The 18,429-nt window shown below is 39.3% G+C and overlaps 1 protein-coding gene across 4 annotated transcripts in view; it reads left to right on the top strand.

The window, feature by feature from the left end:
* LOC135485580 (protein sidekick-2-like) overlaps positions 1–18,429 on the top strand; it is a 56,237-nt gene that overhangs the window by 12,380 nt on the left and 25,428 nt on the right. For all 4 annotated transcript variants that reach the window (XM_064767754.1, XM_064767772.1, XM_064767782.1 and 1 more), the window contains 2 exons: positions 16,315–16,572; positions 16,839–17,126. In XM_064767754.1, the coding sequence (XP_064623824.1) occupies positions 16,315–16,572; positions 16,839–17,126 (546 nt within the window). The remainder of the gene's footprint in view (positions 1–16,314; positions 16,573–16,838; positions 17,127–18,429) is intronic.

Consider the following 18,429-nt stretch of genomic DNA (forward strand, 5'->3'; position numbering starts at 1 on the left):
CAGTTGCAAAGTCCTCACACCAGTTGTAGTCAGGGTGCATGAGAACATGAGAATGCTCTTTGGCCGGGCCGTTCTGAGTTTCAGGTCCATCCACTTCAAAATCTGACCACCTCTTTTCCAAGGGAAGGTGCATGTTGCAGGGTTTATTGTGGAGTAGGAAAGATAACAGTTTTTGTAGTGACTTTGTACCACTACTGCCTTGATCTCTTCCACTCCTCCCTTCATCACTGGGTTAGATACAAGGTGGGGCACGTGAATGACCTCACATGCCCCTTAGGGGATGAAGGTACCTCTGTACCTCCAATTTCTACCTCTGCTTCTCTATCCATTGTCACCATACTGCATAGAGAAACCTTATTAGTCTTGATCCAGTTATGCAACATGTGCAGCATGCATGACATACATGTACATGCCTGGTTATGACAATATTATTGAGGCATTCATTAATGATATTCTTGTAGAAATCCAATCAAACCTGAGCTAATTAATAATCGTGTTGTTGAACTAACAGTACATTATGTCATACTTGGGGTCAATCGAATCAACAAAGGTCAGCTGGCGGAGTTTGTTGTTAAATTGATGAAGGTCATTGAAAGACAAGGCTACTTTAAGGTCGAAATGGCTAATGATGAAGCAATTTTCTCATAAAACATGTAAAAATCAATGCTTCTCTACAAGCCCAGCAATACCTGATCTGATGCTGAAAGTTTAACTGTCATGGGCTTGGTTGTTTTAATAAAGTCTCCTTGCCATTTTCAGTATTCCTCTTCAGATCTGCCCAACTTGTCGATTTCCGTTCAGGCCAAATTTGAGGCAACATCTAAAAATAGGATCTGTCACCAATCTATTACTTTCACCAAATTGCTGATCTACCGTGATGTGATCAGATAATTCCAACTAATTAATTGGTTTGCTATATAAACTCATGTCATAAAACAGTTGGGTGTGGGAGGAAGAAATTTGATTGAAATTGAATACAACCGATCTTCTGATTACTGGAAACGATATCATGACGTTTCTAATACAACATACACTCCCATACACCACCTAGAGAGAATAATATTTTCTCAGTAACATGTAACAGCATGACTCAGTATGGTGGCTACAGCTGGGCTCTGTTTTGTTTGACAAGCATATGCCTGATGCCAGTCTGACAGTGTGACACAGAGAGGGCGGGGTTGGACATCAATGATTGATAACAATGGGAAAAAATCAATGTATAGTCCTTCGGATGATACAGTTGACTGGAAATTAGTTTAGAAATATCGGAATCTATTGCTTTGATGAGCTGAAGACTGGTGGCAAATGTAGGCCTTCTCATGTTATATTTTCATAGTTTGAGACCAAGCGATCTCAGGACGGTTAGTGAAATCGTGAAATTGTGACATGGTATTTGGACCAGGCTTGATTCATTAAATCAAGGGTTTAGCCCCCTATGAATCAACTTGCACCAGGCAGATCTACTATCGTTGGGTTCAGGTGATATGTTCTTTGGTTGAAGTTGTACTGTGAAATCAGATTTTCTGTTTGGTTCAGTTCAGTGTTATCAGGCAGTGCTTGTGAAACTATCAACAGAACATGGTTGATGATTGGACCATATGGGTTTGGCCAGATGGTCTACCCTTGACAAACTATGCTCTCAATTTCCCTTGGCTGTTTCAGTATTTGCCAGTAACATGGTAATGAACTAAATGATGCTGAAAATGCCCAGTTATTGAAAAGTCATTGAAATGTAACTTTGAAAAGAAGAAAAGTGGATGAGGAAAAAGGGAACAATGTCTTGGCTTATCTTGAACTTGATGACTTTGTGACTTGATGGTCACAAAATGTCTCTCCGTTTTGCATGTTTCTCATGAGCCAATTTGGTCCAGTCCTGATTACTGACCGCATCGCACCCTTGTGGCAGTAATGGCCGCCAATTGGTGATTGATCTTACATAAAAGGAACAAGCGGATACTGGTGGTGGACATTATTGCTGGCAATCTAGGATAGCCGAGGGCATCATCAGATTCTTAGAATGAAGATTGGCAGTCATGCTTTTTGAATGCATTGCCCAACTTCATTAGTGATGAGTTGGTGTATATAGTATCATCCCAAAATTTATAGACCATTGGAACCAACCCTGGGCTTCTTTTCAAATACTTCTCTCTGACATTGGCTGCTCTTATAGTCTGGGCATGGCTTCTGCCTCTGTATTCTGAGAGATGGATGCTAATAAACAATAGAAATTCTCAAAACAACTATAAAAAGCATTTCCAGCTTCTGTTTTAGTGCCTGGGAGACAAGTGCGAAAAAGTTGTTTTTTTCGTGTTCCATTTGCCAACGTTGCTTCATGGGTATCCAAATATCATGAAATGAGGAAAGCCATCTGATAACAAGGATCATTGGAAAGCTGAGGCCGTTAGTGATACTCTTTTAGTCTTTAGGTGTTGCTCACTTCTGATTTGCAGTGTTAAAACTTTCCCTGAAAAGCCTGTCTAAAAACATATGTTTGTGTGTGGAGTTTTTTTGTGGTTATCCTGTTCACTCTGTTTTGATAACATTTTTTCCCAGGCATCTAAGGTGGTAAAGCTTCTTTGTTGTCTGAAAATTCTTCCTAAATTGCAAATCGAATCCAAACCTATATATTTTGGGGGAAGGCATCTTCAAATATGACATACAACTTCATCCTCAGGTTACATGGCTTGAAACTTGAACATGTTCAATCAGGAAAATTTTTCTCTCCCGACTCCAATTGCCTATGCACTTTACCTGATAATTTAATTGACAGTGTTGACATTTCAGTGATTTAGAATAATTGGTGCTAAGAGGTTTCATTCAGTCTAACAGGATTGCAGGAATTGCTTGGCTACGGAACAGTTTCTTCTCAATTTGTGCAGTTTGTGATAGTAGACTTCATGACCTGACCAGGACTGTCAATGGAAGAAATCGTATGCTTCTGTACTTGACCCTGTTCACCGCCAGGTAAACATAACTCAGCTACAGATTCCTGAGATTGGTTCAGGTGTGATATTTGGAGAAAAAAAGTAAAAGATTCTCCTAGTTTTCTTATCATTTTTAAAGTGCATCTTGTGTTACTGGAGTGTGTCACGTTTCATTTTCAGTTAGAATTGGCAGTTGGTGACGATTAGCAGTTGTGTCAGGCTTTGGTCTTCAGGATGTTTAAATGTGATTTTTGCCTGAGGGTATTCTTGATAACATTTTGTCCATATCATTGGCTTTCTTTCTCATTTTACCTTTTACTGTAGATTGGGATCTGTAGGGATTCTATTCCCAGGTCAACTTAATATCAATCTGTCTTCTGTTCTTTGAACTTTACACCACATCAGGATCTACTGTTTGTGACTATTGCCTGCTGTGTAGTGTCAAATTTTGCCAGCTTATTTTCCTGTTGACTCAAACTTGACCAAAAAAAATTACTGATTATTTGAATATGGCTTACTCTTTGTCTCATTTTCATGCTGTTGACACAAGGTTTATCAGATTCTTCCAAGGTAATCAAACTTGATCAAATCATGGTTTTTGCTCCAAGTTGGTAGGTCTATCAGTAAATCTTCCACAAAGTCCCTGTAGATTATTGCCTGGCTTCTGACGAAATCTAATTTTTGCCCTAAGAAAGGTCAGGCTATCTTCTTCCACCGAACTCCTCAGAGACGCCTGATCGCGAGATGAAACAATTCCAACTCCAATCTAAAGTCTCTCAGCGTGATCGCTTGCCCAGAACATTGGTCCATCTTTCCATCAAGACCACTGTGCACATCATTGCCTCAGATGAAACCCATTCCGCCACAACGTGCCGTATCATTGCTTTTTTCATACTTGGGCATTACTTGGACTGATACGCCGCTGGACGTAAATAATTCTCTTGATGGAAAAAGTATCAGCCGATATCAACTGTGCTTTTTGTGGTGAGCACACTGCATGAATGCTGTGGGGTTTTCGTGTGTGGGCTGTGTCCAAATAAGTTCTTTTGAAGAGACTACTGGGCACCATATATAGGCAATTGGGTTCTCTTGCCGGAGTTACCAATTTCTGAAAATTGCTGGTGAGTGCTCCTAAAGTGTCTCGGCTTTTTTAGACAGTTTGTTACTGGCCTACGTAAACTTCCATGTACTCATTCTCTGGGGTATTACTCTGTATTTTGCTCAAAGATCTGGAAACCTAAAAAACCAGAAGGCTTTCTGCAAAATCTGTTTGAACTAATTTTGTCTGGAGAGTATATTTCAGCAGCTTACAAGAAAGGCAGGTAATTTACTTAGCTATACTCTCGGGAACAGATAATGGTTTTTAGCTCACCTCTTAGCAGAGGTGAGCTTATCCCATACCGTGGCGTCCGTCGTCCGTCGTCGTCGTCGTCGTCGTCGTCGTCGTCGTCGTCGTCGTCGTCGTCGTCGTCGTCGTCGTCGTCGTCGTCCGTCGTCCGTTAGCAGGGCACGTTTCGTAACTGTTAGAGCTATTGAGTTGAAACTTGGTACACATGTACCCTTATGTAATGACACCTGGGAGACCAGGTTTCGGTCCGATTCGTTTCATGGTTTGGCCACCAGGGGGACAAACGTTAAAAGTGAAAATATGCAATATCTCCCTTAATAGTAGTCGGGAAATTTTGAAAAAAATATGGTAGGTACTTCTAGCAAAGGTGCATCATATATCCTCCGGGTTTTTGATTTGACCTCCTTTTCAAGGTCACAGAGGTCAAATGGTGTAAATTAGCCGTTAGGATGTAACGATGGCACGTTTCTAAACTGCAATGACTATTGATACCAAATTTGGTACACATTTACCCCTTAGTCAGGTGATCTCAGGGACCAAAGTTTGGTCCAATATGATTCACCACTTGACCACCAGGGGGCAAAATCCAAAAACCTTAAAAATGTGATTATTCCTTAACTTCTTGCCCGATTGCCACCAATTTGATATCATGGGTACATCTAACCACCATACAGTATATGTCACACAGGTTTTTAATTTGACCTTCTTGTCAAGGTCACAGAGGTCAAATGGCGTAAATTCGCCGTCAGGCCGTAACTATGGCACGTTTCTTAACTGCAATGACTATTGATCACAAATTAAGTACACATGTACCCCTTGGTCAGGTGATCTCAGGTACCGAAGTTTGGTGCGATCTGATTTGTCGTTTGGCCTCCAGGGAGGGGGCCAAATCCTAAATTCTTCAAAATGCCATTATTCCTAGTAATGACTTGCCCGATTGGTACCAATTTTATATCATAGGTACATCTAATTCTAACAACCATTCAATGTGTCACCCGGGTCTTCTTTGATTTGACCTACTTTTCAAGGTCACAGAGGTCGAATGTACTGTAAATTGGCCATTTTGGGGAAATTGTAATTGCTTGGACCTACATCAAACCTAACACTACATGACACAAGACCATGCTCTTTGTCCATCTTTCCTCCACATGAGGTGAGCACAATGGCCCTGGCCATTTCATAAACTAAATGATGAGTTAGACAGAAATGATAACGAATGATGTATGGAATCTCAATGAATCTCAAGTACAAGTAAGTAGGTTGTTAGTAAATTGCCCAACAAGATACAGATACAAGAAACTGGTTACAAGTATGCTATGTGGTACTCAATGGGTAGGTACTTTGGTCGGGACTACAATGTCATTGTAGAAGACCAGTAGATAAATATATTTTTGTGGTCACGAGAACATTGTAAACAAGAACTTCAGAATCGGGCTCTGGATGGGATGGGATGGGGGGGATATGGTCACAACAGCATGTTACAAGTAGCTTCTTGCTAACAGATTCTGCTGTCTGGTCATTGCAGCCTCAGAACCACAACTTCATTCTTGCCAATGATAATGTTGCTGTATCCTTTGGCATGTTTTTACCCATCTTTATACAAGTTACATACAGTTATGGTTGGTATTGTAACTGCGTAAACAGGCCTGAAGGAACCTGAACCAGTATTGATCTCTCAAAGGTGATGTCTAATCCTCTCTAAGATATACCATTAGATGTTGTATTCCCAACTCACTGACTGGATGGATGGGGCTTGCCTGGTGGTAGGCATTCCTGTAGAACTTGCCCTTTTGTCAAAGGAGGCTTAGCTATGGTCATATCTCATGTCATGCAGACTGACTAGCTGGAGTTTGACCAATATGGGGCAGAGAACTTTGTGATGGTAAAGCCAGATGATAAGTGTTTCATCATGTAGTTGCCGCACAGCTAATGAGCAATCTGTTCTAATTGAAATTCATAGTGTCTTCAGAAGGAAAACTTGCCACAAATTTGTGTCCTTCACAAGTAACTTGCAGATAGATATGGTTCATGTATAGTTCATAGATTTGAATTCATAACTATTTCGCATTATGCCCTGGGCCATTTTGGTTTGTTCCCGCACAATGCTCGGTTGAATCATCATCAACTCTAAAACTGGGTGAATGAATTATTCAAAGTTAGACCCTGGGTACTCTGAAACAACCTGGAGATTTAGTTACCAGCATAAATGGGGTGCTTGAGGTACGTGTTTCGATGAATCTGAATCTCTGCATGCTCTCAACTGTTGAAAAATGAGACTTGAACAGTTTTTCCCGAAAGGTGGCTTGTGCAGGCATACATAGTTTTCCAAGGGTGTATGGCAATTTTATTTGCAATGTAAATAGTTAATTCTCTAGTTCCAATTCAAGTTGTTTGAAATAGGTGATGATTTTGTGTGGCATTGTGCAAACAGTATATTCCATGTAAAATCAATATTTCAAGATTTGTAGGGTAATCGTGCAGGGTCATCCCCCTTTGTCACCAAATATCATGATCAAAGATGGACATGAAATATTGTTTCAAGTACAAAAGTTGAACAGTCATCTTGTTGTTATCGTGTTCTTATGTTTAACCCATTGAAATCCTAAAAGTAGTTGTCAAAATGTTGTAGTCAAGCTTTTGCTGATTCTCTGAATAGTATTGGTGTTGGTAAATGAAAGCCTATACTAAAAGGCATTTCCAAATTCAGAAATGGCATTGTTGACATTCTATCCTTCTTTGTGTATGATTATGTGTCACAAAAATCCCCGGAAACAAATTCGAAACAATTGTGTTAGCATTTTCAGTAGGCCTCTATTTCTTTGTACCCTGTGAGCGCCTTTTGTTAGACTTCTAAGTATTTCACTTTAGGCAATTGGCTAAACAGATTTATGCTTTGTTCCATTTACTTTATAGTCTAGGATATGTACAAAAATGTGTGTCCCGAAATGCCTTTGATAAATAAGCACTATTTGAGGAGCAAAAAGGTTTGACCCTTTGTGGGCTCAGTTGGGCTACTTGTAAGCTTTATACACACTGCTTTCCTTAAGCTGTGTTTACTGAAACTGAAATAGTGCTTTGTTGGCCTTGTAATAGTTGTGTCTTCGATGACATCATGCTAGAATCATAATATTTGCTTGCTTCCCCCCTTCATTTCTTCAAACTTGCTACAATTCAATCAAAGCCATTCTACACATTTCTCAGGTGCCGTTTGTCACAAACGAGACTGATTGGTCGGATTGGAGAGCTTTCTGCCCAATCAACATGGCAAGAGGTCAATAGGGCCATTAACAGTCCGTGTGTTCATTAGATTCTCTCCTTGGGTGTTGCTGTTATGGGTTCCAGTCGGACAAGAGGCTGATTACTTTGACTAATAAGTCCCAAATTAGCAATATTTGTCTGGACGGGAGTTAAATGGTCCTAGCCCATACATACTGGTATCACATTTGCCTTTGTAAAATTGTCAGATTTTGATTATGATTGGTTGACATTTGACAAGTATTTCTGAATGCTCTTTTGGGGGTATTTTGGAGATGTTGAATGTGCATACAATTTGTCTTATCAAATTGTTATTGTTGTTGATAAGGAATTGAGTCATATGTTGATGGGACAGCTGACTCCATTTCAATTATTGATGCCTGTTATTATTCTGAGAAGATCTCTACTTGTGGTCTGTTATACAATTTGCAGCCATTAATATGAGAAGCGGGATTGACGTTGGGGTTTGACTTTTGACAGATGCTGTTTTAGGTGGAGTCATGCCAATGCCTAGCTAATTGTCACTGTAAAGCAACTCATTGACTGGCTGATTTCTTGTGTGATTAGACTGCTGGGTCAATTTCACAATACCCACTGGTGACAAAGCACAACCAGGTAAACACAAATTGGGTTTTTTTAAATAATAATTGACACTTGCTTCAAGTTAGAGGTGAGAAAGTTCAAAGACAGCTTGAGATATGAAGTGGTCTGTTGTCAGGTGTAAGTATGAAGTACTGATGACACAATTTTGCATTTTGTTGGCAATATTGAAAACGAGAGCACATATCATTGTGTCTATTTGTTTAATGATTCCGCTAACCTACACATTTCTTCAGTATTAATTCATATTAGCCTAGTGCTCCAAAGTATATGTGAGACTAGACTAGTACAGAAGTTTAGTAGGATAATTTTGGAATCACTGGCCAGTATTTGTGTCTTCTATTGTTATGTTTACTTAGCAAATAATATGGCAGTGACGCAAACTATATAATACTATAGGCTAGGCTATAGGCATAGGCTAGGCTTGAATAGGAGGAATTTCCTTCCAATAAAGGACCTTATTTGACCCTTTGGACATACATGTTGGCCTGCTTCATGGTTTCTTTGTAAAGTTGATTCATGTGCCCTAGTTATCATGGCCCTTCAATCATCAGGTGGATCTCAAAGGAGGAAACTATCACTTGGTCTCTTGGCACATACTGGCACGTACAGTTTGAATAGCATAACCTGTTTCCTGATATTTTGATTATGTATATATTTCTATGTTCTTTTATGTGATCAAATGATGCTTTTCGTCCTTCCTTGATTATGGGGTCAACGAGGGGAGCACCCATTGTTGTTGTTATATCTCATAGGTTATTAGCACATACCTGCGCCTACACACTACACTAGTGACACAAAATGTAAAAATAAATGATAATTGTTACAATATGGTCAATTCGTCAGTGATTCGTTAGGCTTGACAGATAACATAATGCATCGATAGGTCTTTATGATGTAATATGTCACTCTGCTTTACAGATTTTAACCCACTGTTACCATCTGACCCAAAAATTCCTACCTACATGTAGCTATATGTCTGAGAGTGAATGAGGACGTTCAGTCTGAGCTCATAGCCTTGTATGTCAAGATGATTTATAAGAGGTCGTTTTCATGAGTTAAATTATTTGTTGACCGGATTAAAGCATTTAGCATTTGGTTCAGGTCCTTACTGGTATGTAATGCCTGTCTAGTCATTCTCATATTGGGACAAAAACTGTCAAATGTGAAATATCAGATTGGCCGCCTGACCTCCATCTTTAATTTCAGACCATGTGAATGGAAATTAAGCCTAATCAAAACTTGGGATGAGTGGGAAAACACATGTTGTACAAGAGCAGAGACATCCAGCTGAATCAGATTGATTTGTGAAAGATGACCCTGGGATGCCCTTTTGGCATAAAATGTTGAACATCTCCGCTTGTACATGTCTGTACTTTTGTATCAGATCTCTCTATAATATTGTCTCTGTAGGGAACCTTTGTATCATTCTGGGGGAAACTATTGTGCTGGTATGAACCAAGGAGGATACCGCGGTGACGTCACGGCTTTTCCAAGATGGCGCTGCATATTGTAAACAAACTCGAACCACGGCCAAGGGAAAATCAAGTCATCAAAAAAGTTAGATTTTTCGCATCAAATCAGAGTTATTAGTACTTTTCTGCTATGAAATAAGTCTTCAGACAATAAGCTATCATTTGAATAATGAAAAGTGCTGTTTTGATGGGGAAAAATAGGGTTTTTAAACCAAATAGCCGGGCACCGATCTTCCAAAATTAGCGATGGTTTCAAAACAGTCTCCCAGATATGGGGCAATCTCTTCATTATCATAATGGGATTTGGAGTCATGTTTACAGATTTTACAAGTTCGAGACCTGTAATACCTAAAACTCGCATAGATCCCCATAGATCCCCTGTATTTGTCGAGTTAGCGCCCCTGTAAGATCATGCATTTTCGGACACTAGAACGAAATCTTCCTGCGGATATCGCGGTTTCGGTGATGATTTAAGGAGAAATTGACTGTTCTTAGAGTTGTATGGGACAGAAATGAGTTCATACTTCATGAATACATGAATATATTATGATATGGGCGGGCTTCTAAGTCAAAACAATAACAAACTCAACTGCATCTCTACTGTAAATTGCGTAGTGCATTGCCTAGTGTATTTCGTAGTGTATTTTAGCGGAGACATTATTTCCGCACTTTGGCCACGCCAAACGTCTTTTTTATTCGTGGAAGTTAATCTGCTCTGTAAATTTTATTTTACACAGGAAGAATCCATACTAGGTATTGCAATATTTCATGTCTATTGGTGTTTTTGTGTACAGGAGCGCACCAGACAGTGAGACGTGGAGATGTGTTCGGTGCTGGTGCTGTCAGTAGACTGAATCTGATTGGCCATAGCGATCACTAATATGGGTCGGGATCACGTGATGTGACGTCACCGCGGTATCCTCCTTGGGTATGAACCCAATCTAGCGCATTTAGAAACAGAGACAAATGAAGTTGGTCTCAAATCAACTTGGTATCTTAGTCCTTTTCTTATTATGCGCAGGTTCATGTAGAAATGAACAGTGGGTGCTGGTCAATGTTACTTTGAAACGGACTGTATTTGCTAAAACAGCTGGATATGAGTTTATACCGGCTGTTGCCTTACAGAAAATGCTATACATGGGTGGTGCATGGGAAATGAATGCAAGAAATGTCATACATTGACATGTGTGATGTCATATTTTGCATATGTTTCACAAGTTTCGCATGAATCGCAATGTATCTCTTTAAAACCACAATCTCGGATAATAGTCAATTTATTTGATGCAAGTTCAATTCAATTCTAGTACATACAGTTATTCAGCAATATCTGCATAAATATTATAATAAGCCTATCGATTTTGTGCTTACGATCAGACTAAGAACTGAGTCATTTTAATATCCATTGTTGGATCATGAAAACATAGGCCTATGTACATGATGTATAGGGATCTACAGTCATAATGCGATTCTGATAGAATTTGCCTTACGGCTTTCTTGTCTTTTCTATGGCGGTGAATTAATATTGGTCTGCATTCAGGCCGTATCATTGTTTATTCTGGGTCATATTTGATCATGGATATCAGGAAGATTTTATACAAAAAGCTTCCTGCACACTTGTATGCACTATCTATATACCTACTTCCATATTGTTGACAATGTTGAGATAGAGCCATAAAACAACCCTTGAAATATCTGTCTCATGACAGGGTTGTCAGGAGTGGTAAAATAAGCACCTGCTGGACATCACCTCTAAAATCATGTCCAGATTACTTTCTCGGTAAAGTCTTCACGTCATAGGAGTCACGTTTTCATTAGGTGGAAATAGCGACTCTGACACATATCATCTTGACACACAAGGCTAAAAGCTGGCAAAGTTTTTAATGAGCTGACTGCAAGGAGTGGATTGAACTTATTGGGGCAAGATGACACAGGTTCCTCCTAGGTATCAATTACAAATTACCGAATTTCATCTATAGAGCTTCTCCCACATGTTGTTGACAGTGTGCTGTCAAGTCAGTTTTTGTTATGAAGATTCGTGATTAGACTTTTTTGCCTTAAGTGTGCGATTACATGCATAGCAAATTCCTCCATTCTTCTAAACACTATAATACATCTTGCTTTACCCTTTCAGGGTTCCATTAAATGTATCAACCTTCTGCCAAGTTCTTCTTGGCTATTGTTTGGTTGCTAGGATACTGCAATGGATCAATTTGGACCCAAACCTGGTCAGAAAACAGGCCAATTTGATCAAGTTTAAATTATGGAATTAATGGCTTTTAATCATTCTATTAAGATCGATCTATGCTCGCTTTATGTTACTTAATTAATTTTCATTGTGAACTTGTGACCCTTTTAATCCCAGTCACCTACAAATGTACCAACTTGATATCCCCTTTACTTGTACATGTCCCCTTCAACTTCAAGGCAAACCCCACGAGTTGAGAAATTGTGCTGTTGTGGAATGAAAATTGCCATGCTGTGAACAGTTTGGTTTATCATGTCACAGACTTTGGAAATTTTGAAAAGTGTATTGAAATTTGTAATTGATTGTCTGGAGAAAACTTTGAAATCCAAAGATTAAATGTCAATAAAGAAGACAAAGACGAAGATGATGCCCTGCTAGATTCAAACTGGTGCGTGGTTTCCAATATTGGCGTGTAAACTTTCTTTCTTATTTACCAACAATGGTGATTACGTTTCCACATTGATTGCACCATCGACTCTATTCTGATCTTTTTGCCGGCAGCAATTCCTCAAGTTTCGCTTTGAACATAGTTTCTAATCTCTGCTGGTATTGGGTCAGAGTAATATCACTTTCTACGGGACGTTGTTCCTTCATCATGTTTCTCCATCAGCCTGCATTTGCTATCGCAGTTTATCGGATTTCACATGATCAAGCTCATTACAATTCCTTGTAAAGTGCAGCGCTGCTGAAAAATAACGTGCTTTCAAACAGCGAAGATGTTCGGCATCACATTACTTTATCTCGTACTCCTAGGATTTGCAAACGAAAACCACTTCTTTTCTAAGCGTTTAGTGACAGTTACATATGTTGAAATTGAAACCTTTCAGAATTGTAGTGTGCAGAGAAGACAAAGCAATGGGAGATTGTGACACTGAATATTTTCATTAATGGTGATGGACGTTTCTTCTGACCAGTATTGTGTATTGACATCAAAGAGAAGAAAGGAAATTGTACACTGGCTGGCAGGCCTGGGTTTCAAATTACCCATTCTGATGGAGATCATATCTCCAAACACTTTGCAGTTGGGTAAATCCTTTTAGCGCAAATTGCAACAAGGTGTAAAGATAATGCAAGGGTCATATGATTTAGTGGACATTCTCCATTGGATATCATCATCCAATTTACTGCCTTAATCAGCTCTCAAGGCGCAAATTGATTGAGTACTCGTTGCTAATCAGGTGATTGCTGCATAAAAATCAGCTATCTTGCGCGAGGGTTTCTTTTCTGCGAGTTGCGAGTTTGAAATTGTGAGCTGCGAGTTGAAGTTGCGACTTGTGAGTTGAAAGTGTGAAGTGCAAGTTGGAACTAGGTTTTCAACTATGTCAGGGCGAATTAACTCGCACTTTCAACTTACAACTCACACTTTCAACTCAAACTCAAACTCACATTTCAACTTGCAACTCGCATTTCTAACTCGCAATTTGTAATTGCCCTTAAAAAGTAACCCCCATCTTACGCAAGGGGTCAATATACCAATCGGCAAATCTAGTCTTCATATGCAATATTTCTATTCGTATGCATCCATGGTCAGGTAATGAACTCAAAACAACTCTAAAAAAATTAGAAAAAACAACTGCACTCCAGACAGGTTGATCTGGATTTGCTCAACCTGAGTTATGAAAATACTTCTGCATTATACTTGTGGTAATGCAGCCAATGGCTGTTAGTGTTGATAATATTGGTGAATTCACATTGGGCATTATTATATGATTTGAGAGTTACCTCCTGGGCCCATTTCATGCTGGAGTAGTATTTATGAATGATTACATTTTTGCACATGCTAGCTGGTATTATGGCAGCCTAATGGCGTAATTTGCTACTACAACAAAATAAAAAAATTGGCCAGTTTTGTGATTTTTTTTTCAGTAACTGATGTTGGTAGATTTCATAGAGAATATGAGAAATATCTCCATATAATTTTAAGAGAAAGTGCCATGAATTCGATGGAGGATAGATTATGCGAGTGGGTTGATCGGCACCAAAGCAACAATTTGAAATCCTTTCCATGTGGGCGAGAAAGTTTATAATCTGACGGAGTTTAGTTAAGCCATATATTTGATACAGGCATAAATCTCTTAATAGCATGGGTTTAAAGGAAGTGGAACCGATAATGTTACTCAATCCTGCAATTCTGACGAAAGGCTTCATGGATTCCTATGCTTACTTCTTTTGGCTTCCCCTGATATTTTCAAGAATGAACTATTGCTGATCCGTTGGCCAGACATATCACCCTACTCCAAGTGACCATGTATGCAGCAGTCTTTTTGTCACTCATCGCTGTGGTTGAATTGTCACAGGTCGAGTGACAAAACTTGCTTGCCTGTTGGCTAAACAGTCAAAAACCTTGAGAGTCATGATTGTACTTTCTCTTCTACTGACTGTGACAACAAAGAACTGTGGGAATTAGAGATACTGTAAATCATCCCCAACATCTGGATCATTTTCCGAAAAAAATGCCAACATTTTCCATCTGTTGTGTCTTCTGTGTCTCTCTGTGATAATTTTATCTTCCAGAGTTGTAGTATTAGCAAACATTTCTTTTCATCAGTGGTGTCCCATTTCACTTGATGTCGCAAGACTTTGAAGAAAAAGTGAGGAAAAAGTCCTATCCTTTGAGCTCCATGCAATCTAAGCAGCAACAAAAAGTACATTTTGCCAGAAAATGTCCAGTCTTTATATACTGACCTTATAAAAAAATCGACTGACGGTAAAGAGGTCTTTTTTTATACTTCTTGATACAACAAAGAATTTGTTTTCAAAGTTTCCATTGTCAGAGGATCTCAATCAGATTGATATTTTTTGTCCATTCAAACAACTACAAAAAAACCCTTGTTTTTCCTTTAGATATTATACTTTATACAACTAAGAATTTCTTTCCATATTCCATTGTCACCAGAACCTCTTGTTGTTCTGTATCAGCATTCTTTGGAATAACTTGAGGCTCTGTCCAAATCAAAGCAATCATTGTTTTTCTAAGCAATCGCTCAAACACCACACAATCACCGGATCTATTTGCATTCCTTTGTCATTTCTTTGAGGGACTTTTTCTTGTGATGAATATGTCCAGGAGATCTCCTTTGTGGCATCTTTTTCTTCCCTTGATTATCGTTGCAATAATCACCAAAGTTTCACAAGGAGCAGAAAAGAAGATGCTCACAGATACATGTATCTTCATTTCGATCTCCTCCACCGAGCACTCCTTTGATGTTCCCTTCATTTCTTTAAGCGTTTTCGAACACTCCAAGAAAGATCCTCATCGTTTGTGGAGACGTGACCTTTTCTGAGATTCTCCATGAGGAATTGGGTGCCAAGAACTGGACTTGGCAGACACAATATCATTTGGAGCATTTTCTGTTAAAGCGAATTTCGTACAAGCAATATAGTGCCCTTCCTCCGCCTGTGGCTTTGGACAACTCCTGCTGATGGAAGGGTAAAGAAATTGACAATTACTTTGTCTAGTATAGCAGCTGATCTACAGTAATTATTTGTAATGGGCTTTCTGAGCAAATATACATGTATATATCCAACCCACTCTAATCTGTCCATATGTTCCATTTCACACATTTGGGAATTACTCGCGCTCAGTTGGTGCATATCGAACTCGGATAATTTTGCCACCGCCAACGCGGCAGAGGGGGCCAGCGCTCTCTCCTCGGAGAAGCAACTAATTGTTCATAACGGCAATCAATAGCGTGAATTATCTCACACGAGGGATCCCGATGGATTTGATCCGAAGATTTAATTTGCTCTACTGAAGTTGTGTTATTGGGCGACGGCGAATCATCGTGAAAGATTTCGGCATTCCGTCGTAATCAATTGAACAATATTCGATATCTTCAGCAGGTGGTCGCCCGTAGGGTTATTTTCGTCTCTTGTTAATCGCATTGTTGATGGAATTTTGAGGAGTCCCGCGACATCAAAGTCTCTTTTAGGTGTTTCTGGCATGGGGTAATTGAACTCCAAATAGAGCATAAGGATGCAATTGATTTTCAGGCAGCACTTTGGATTGATTTTGAGTTCTTTTAAATCTTTGATTATTGGTTGCGGGTTTGGCTATAACGAATTTAGAATTGTCTTTGGGAGTTTTTGTTTTGTGGTGATGGGACTTGCCGCGCAGCAGTACCAGTGGTGAAATGGTCTGCTTTTGGTAAGGTGGGTTGAAGGAGAGGGCATTTGGCATGTTGTCACATAATGCATGGATGTATTATAGAGCCCCACAGACAATTGATCCATATAAGAATATGTCATAGCAATTGATACCGCCTTTCTCTGATATCTCACACTTGTCAAAAAACTCGGACATCGGTTGTTTGTTAACTTGAAATAATGCGATATAGATTTTATCATCATTCTTTCCGAGTCTTACATCTTTATTTCAGACATTTGTAAAATTTGAAGAAAAATTGGGACAGTCCTTCAAAATGATGAGCAATTTACTAAATGCTTCCCTTCCTTATATCATTACAGATAGTCCACCAACCATGTTTAAACGCCAACCAGTTGCCTCAGAAGTGGAATTATTAAGCGGCAGTAAAATATTCCTCTGTGAAACGAATGGAAGTCCTACGTTATCGTATTGGTGGTTAAAAGATGGCGTACCGTATTCGACGTCGTCACCATTAGTTTTAAAAAATTTACAGAAAAGTAACGCTGGCATATATCAGTGTAAAGCTAGTAATAACTATGGTGCTGTGCTCAGTCACAAGGCAAGACTGGAAGTTGCATGTAAGTACTTTCTAATGTATTACCCCGTCTTGAGGTGAGTTATTCCATGAAGCCCAAACATGGTGCTTACGACCGTTATGATCACAGCTTATCTTTATTCCAATTACTTACGTGATTGAGGAGTCAGTAGTTACAAGCAGAATAGTGGTCAGTTGTCAAGCCTTGTTTCCGCTATTACAACTTCAAACAAATGTAACCGGTAGGCCTACATTCTATGCTAGTCAAATTTGTCAGACGACTATAACGTCACATATTTCTTCTTCCAGATATTGAATATTTTAGTGCCACGCAAGACCAAATCCTGACAGTGAACCAGGGTGACGCCATAACTATCTCGCTCCCATCCATCGACAGCATTCCAGATCCTGAGATCAAATGGTTCCAAGGCACCACAGAGATTACAGGCCAGGAACGCATTTATAAATCGCTCAAAAATGACCTGATTATCTTAGAGTCGAGATTTGCTGACCATAATAAGGTGTATAAGGCCCAGGCTATCGATACGATTTTACGGGAAAAGCGGGACACACCGAAATATACGCTATCAGTTCTCAGTAAGTACTTGTTTCCCTAAGGAAATAATACTGATGGTGTTGGGATTTCTAAGGTCATGAATAAGTAAAAAATGAACCTTTTGATTATTTGCTGGATCAGAAAATGCTCAGGCATGTCAGAGAATCTGTCAAATCTGATGATAACTGCTGAGATTGCTAAAAAGATGCTTCGACATCAATTTGACTTGGTAATGTGGAGTAGGAAGGAGTGAGAAAGAAATCTCACTCATTTTTAGCTCAGCTGACAAGCTGAGCTATTCATATGAGTAAATGGTAGAATGAATGTCCGTCTGTCTGTCTGTCTGTCTGTCTGTCTGTCTGTCCGTTAAACAGGCACGTTTCAAAACTATGGCGGATAGGCGATAGATTTTCCCTATAAGCCATTTAGACCCTTCAGGACTCCTGAATAGACCAAGTGTGGGTCCGGCAGGATTAACAGTTTGGCCACCAGGGGGCAAAAAGCCTAAATCACAAAACAATTTTTTGGCGCTTTATTCAAGCAGATAGAAGCTTGAAATAAAGTTGAAAAGGACCGCATGCATGTAGGTCTTGAAACTACTAAGAGTAGTTTTGATTGTTACTACCAGTTGGCGTTACTGAGCCAAAATCTGTGTTGACCTAGTTTAAGCTTGATTTGAATTTCCCGCTCTTGTATGACTCTGAAGGTTGTCGGTTCCAATCCCACTTCGGGTCAATTTTTTTTTTTTTTTAATTTTTACTTTTTTCACTTGTAAATACATTTTCTTTACTTTTTTGAATAATTTGGTGGGCGGCCATCTTGGTTTTTTTTTTCTATTTTAAAGCCTTTGCTGTATCCAGAGTGACATGAATTTTATGGTTGGTGTACAATAAGTCTCCTTTACATGATATCACATGGGCTTTCTATTTGACCTACTTTTCAAGGTCAGCCTGGCTCAGGCACTTAGATTTGACTAATAAGTGACATATTTGTCACCATTTAAAAGTCTTTTTACTTTGGTATGTTTGCCTGATATATTGACAAAACTGAGGTTGAAAGAGATCTATCGGGTACTTTCCATGTTCATATATTTCAGCTGAGCGCCAGGCCCTTGGGCCTCTTGTTTGCAAGCAGCTTTTGCCCGAGGACCGAAAGAATGGTATTGGAGGTTCGGTACAGAAATAACTCCTGTTTGGTCATAGTTGTTCAAAAAAGACATTGAAGAATACTGTCTGACTGTACAGGTAGTACAGTAGAGTGTCTCACAAGATGAGATCAGCTGCTTGTTTTTATTGGCGAATGCTTTTTTCCAAAACATTTATCTTTTCTTTGTTTTTAAACTGC

The sequence above is a fragment of the Lineus longissimus genome, chromosome 1 (genome assembly GCF_910592395.1).
Source record: "Lineus longissimus chromosome 1, tnLinLong1.2, whole genome shotgun sequence".
NCBI classification, from domain to species: Eukaryota; Metazoa; Nemertea; class Pilidiophora; order Heteronemertea; family Lineidae; genus Lineus; species Lineus longissimus.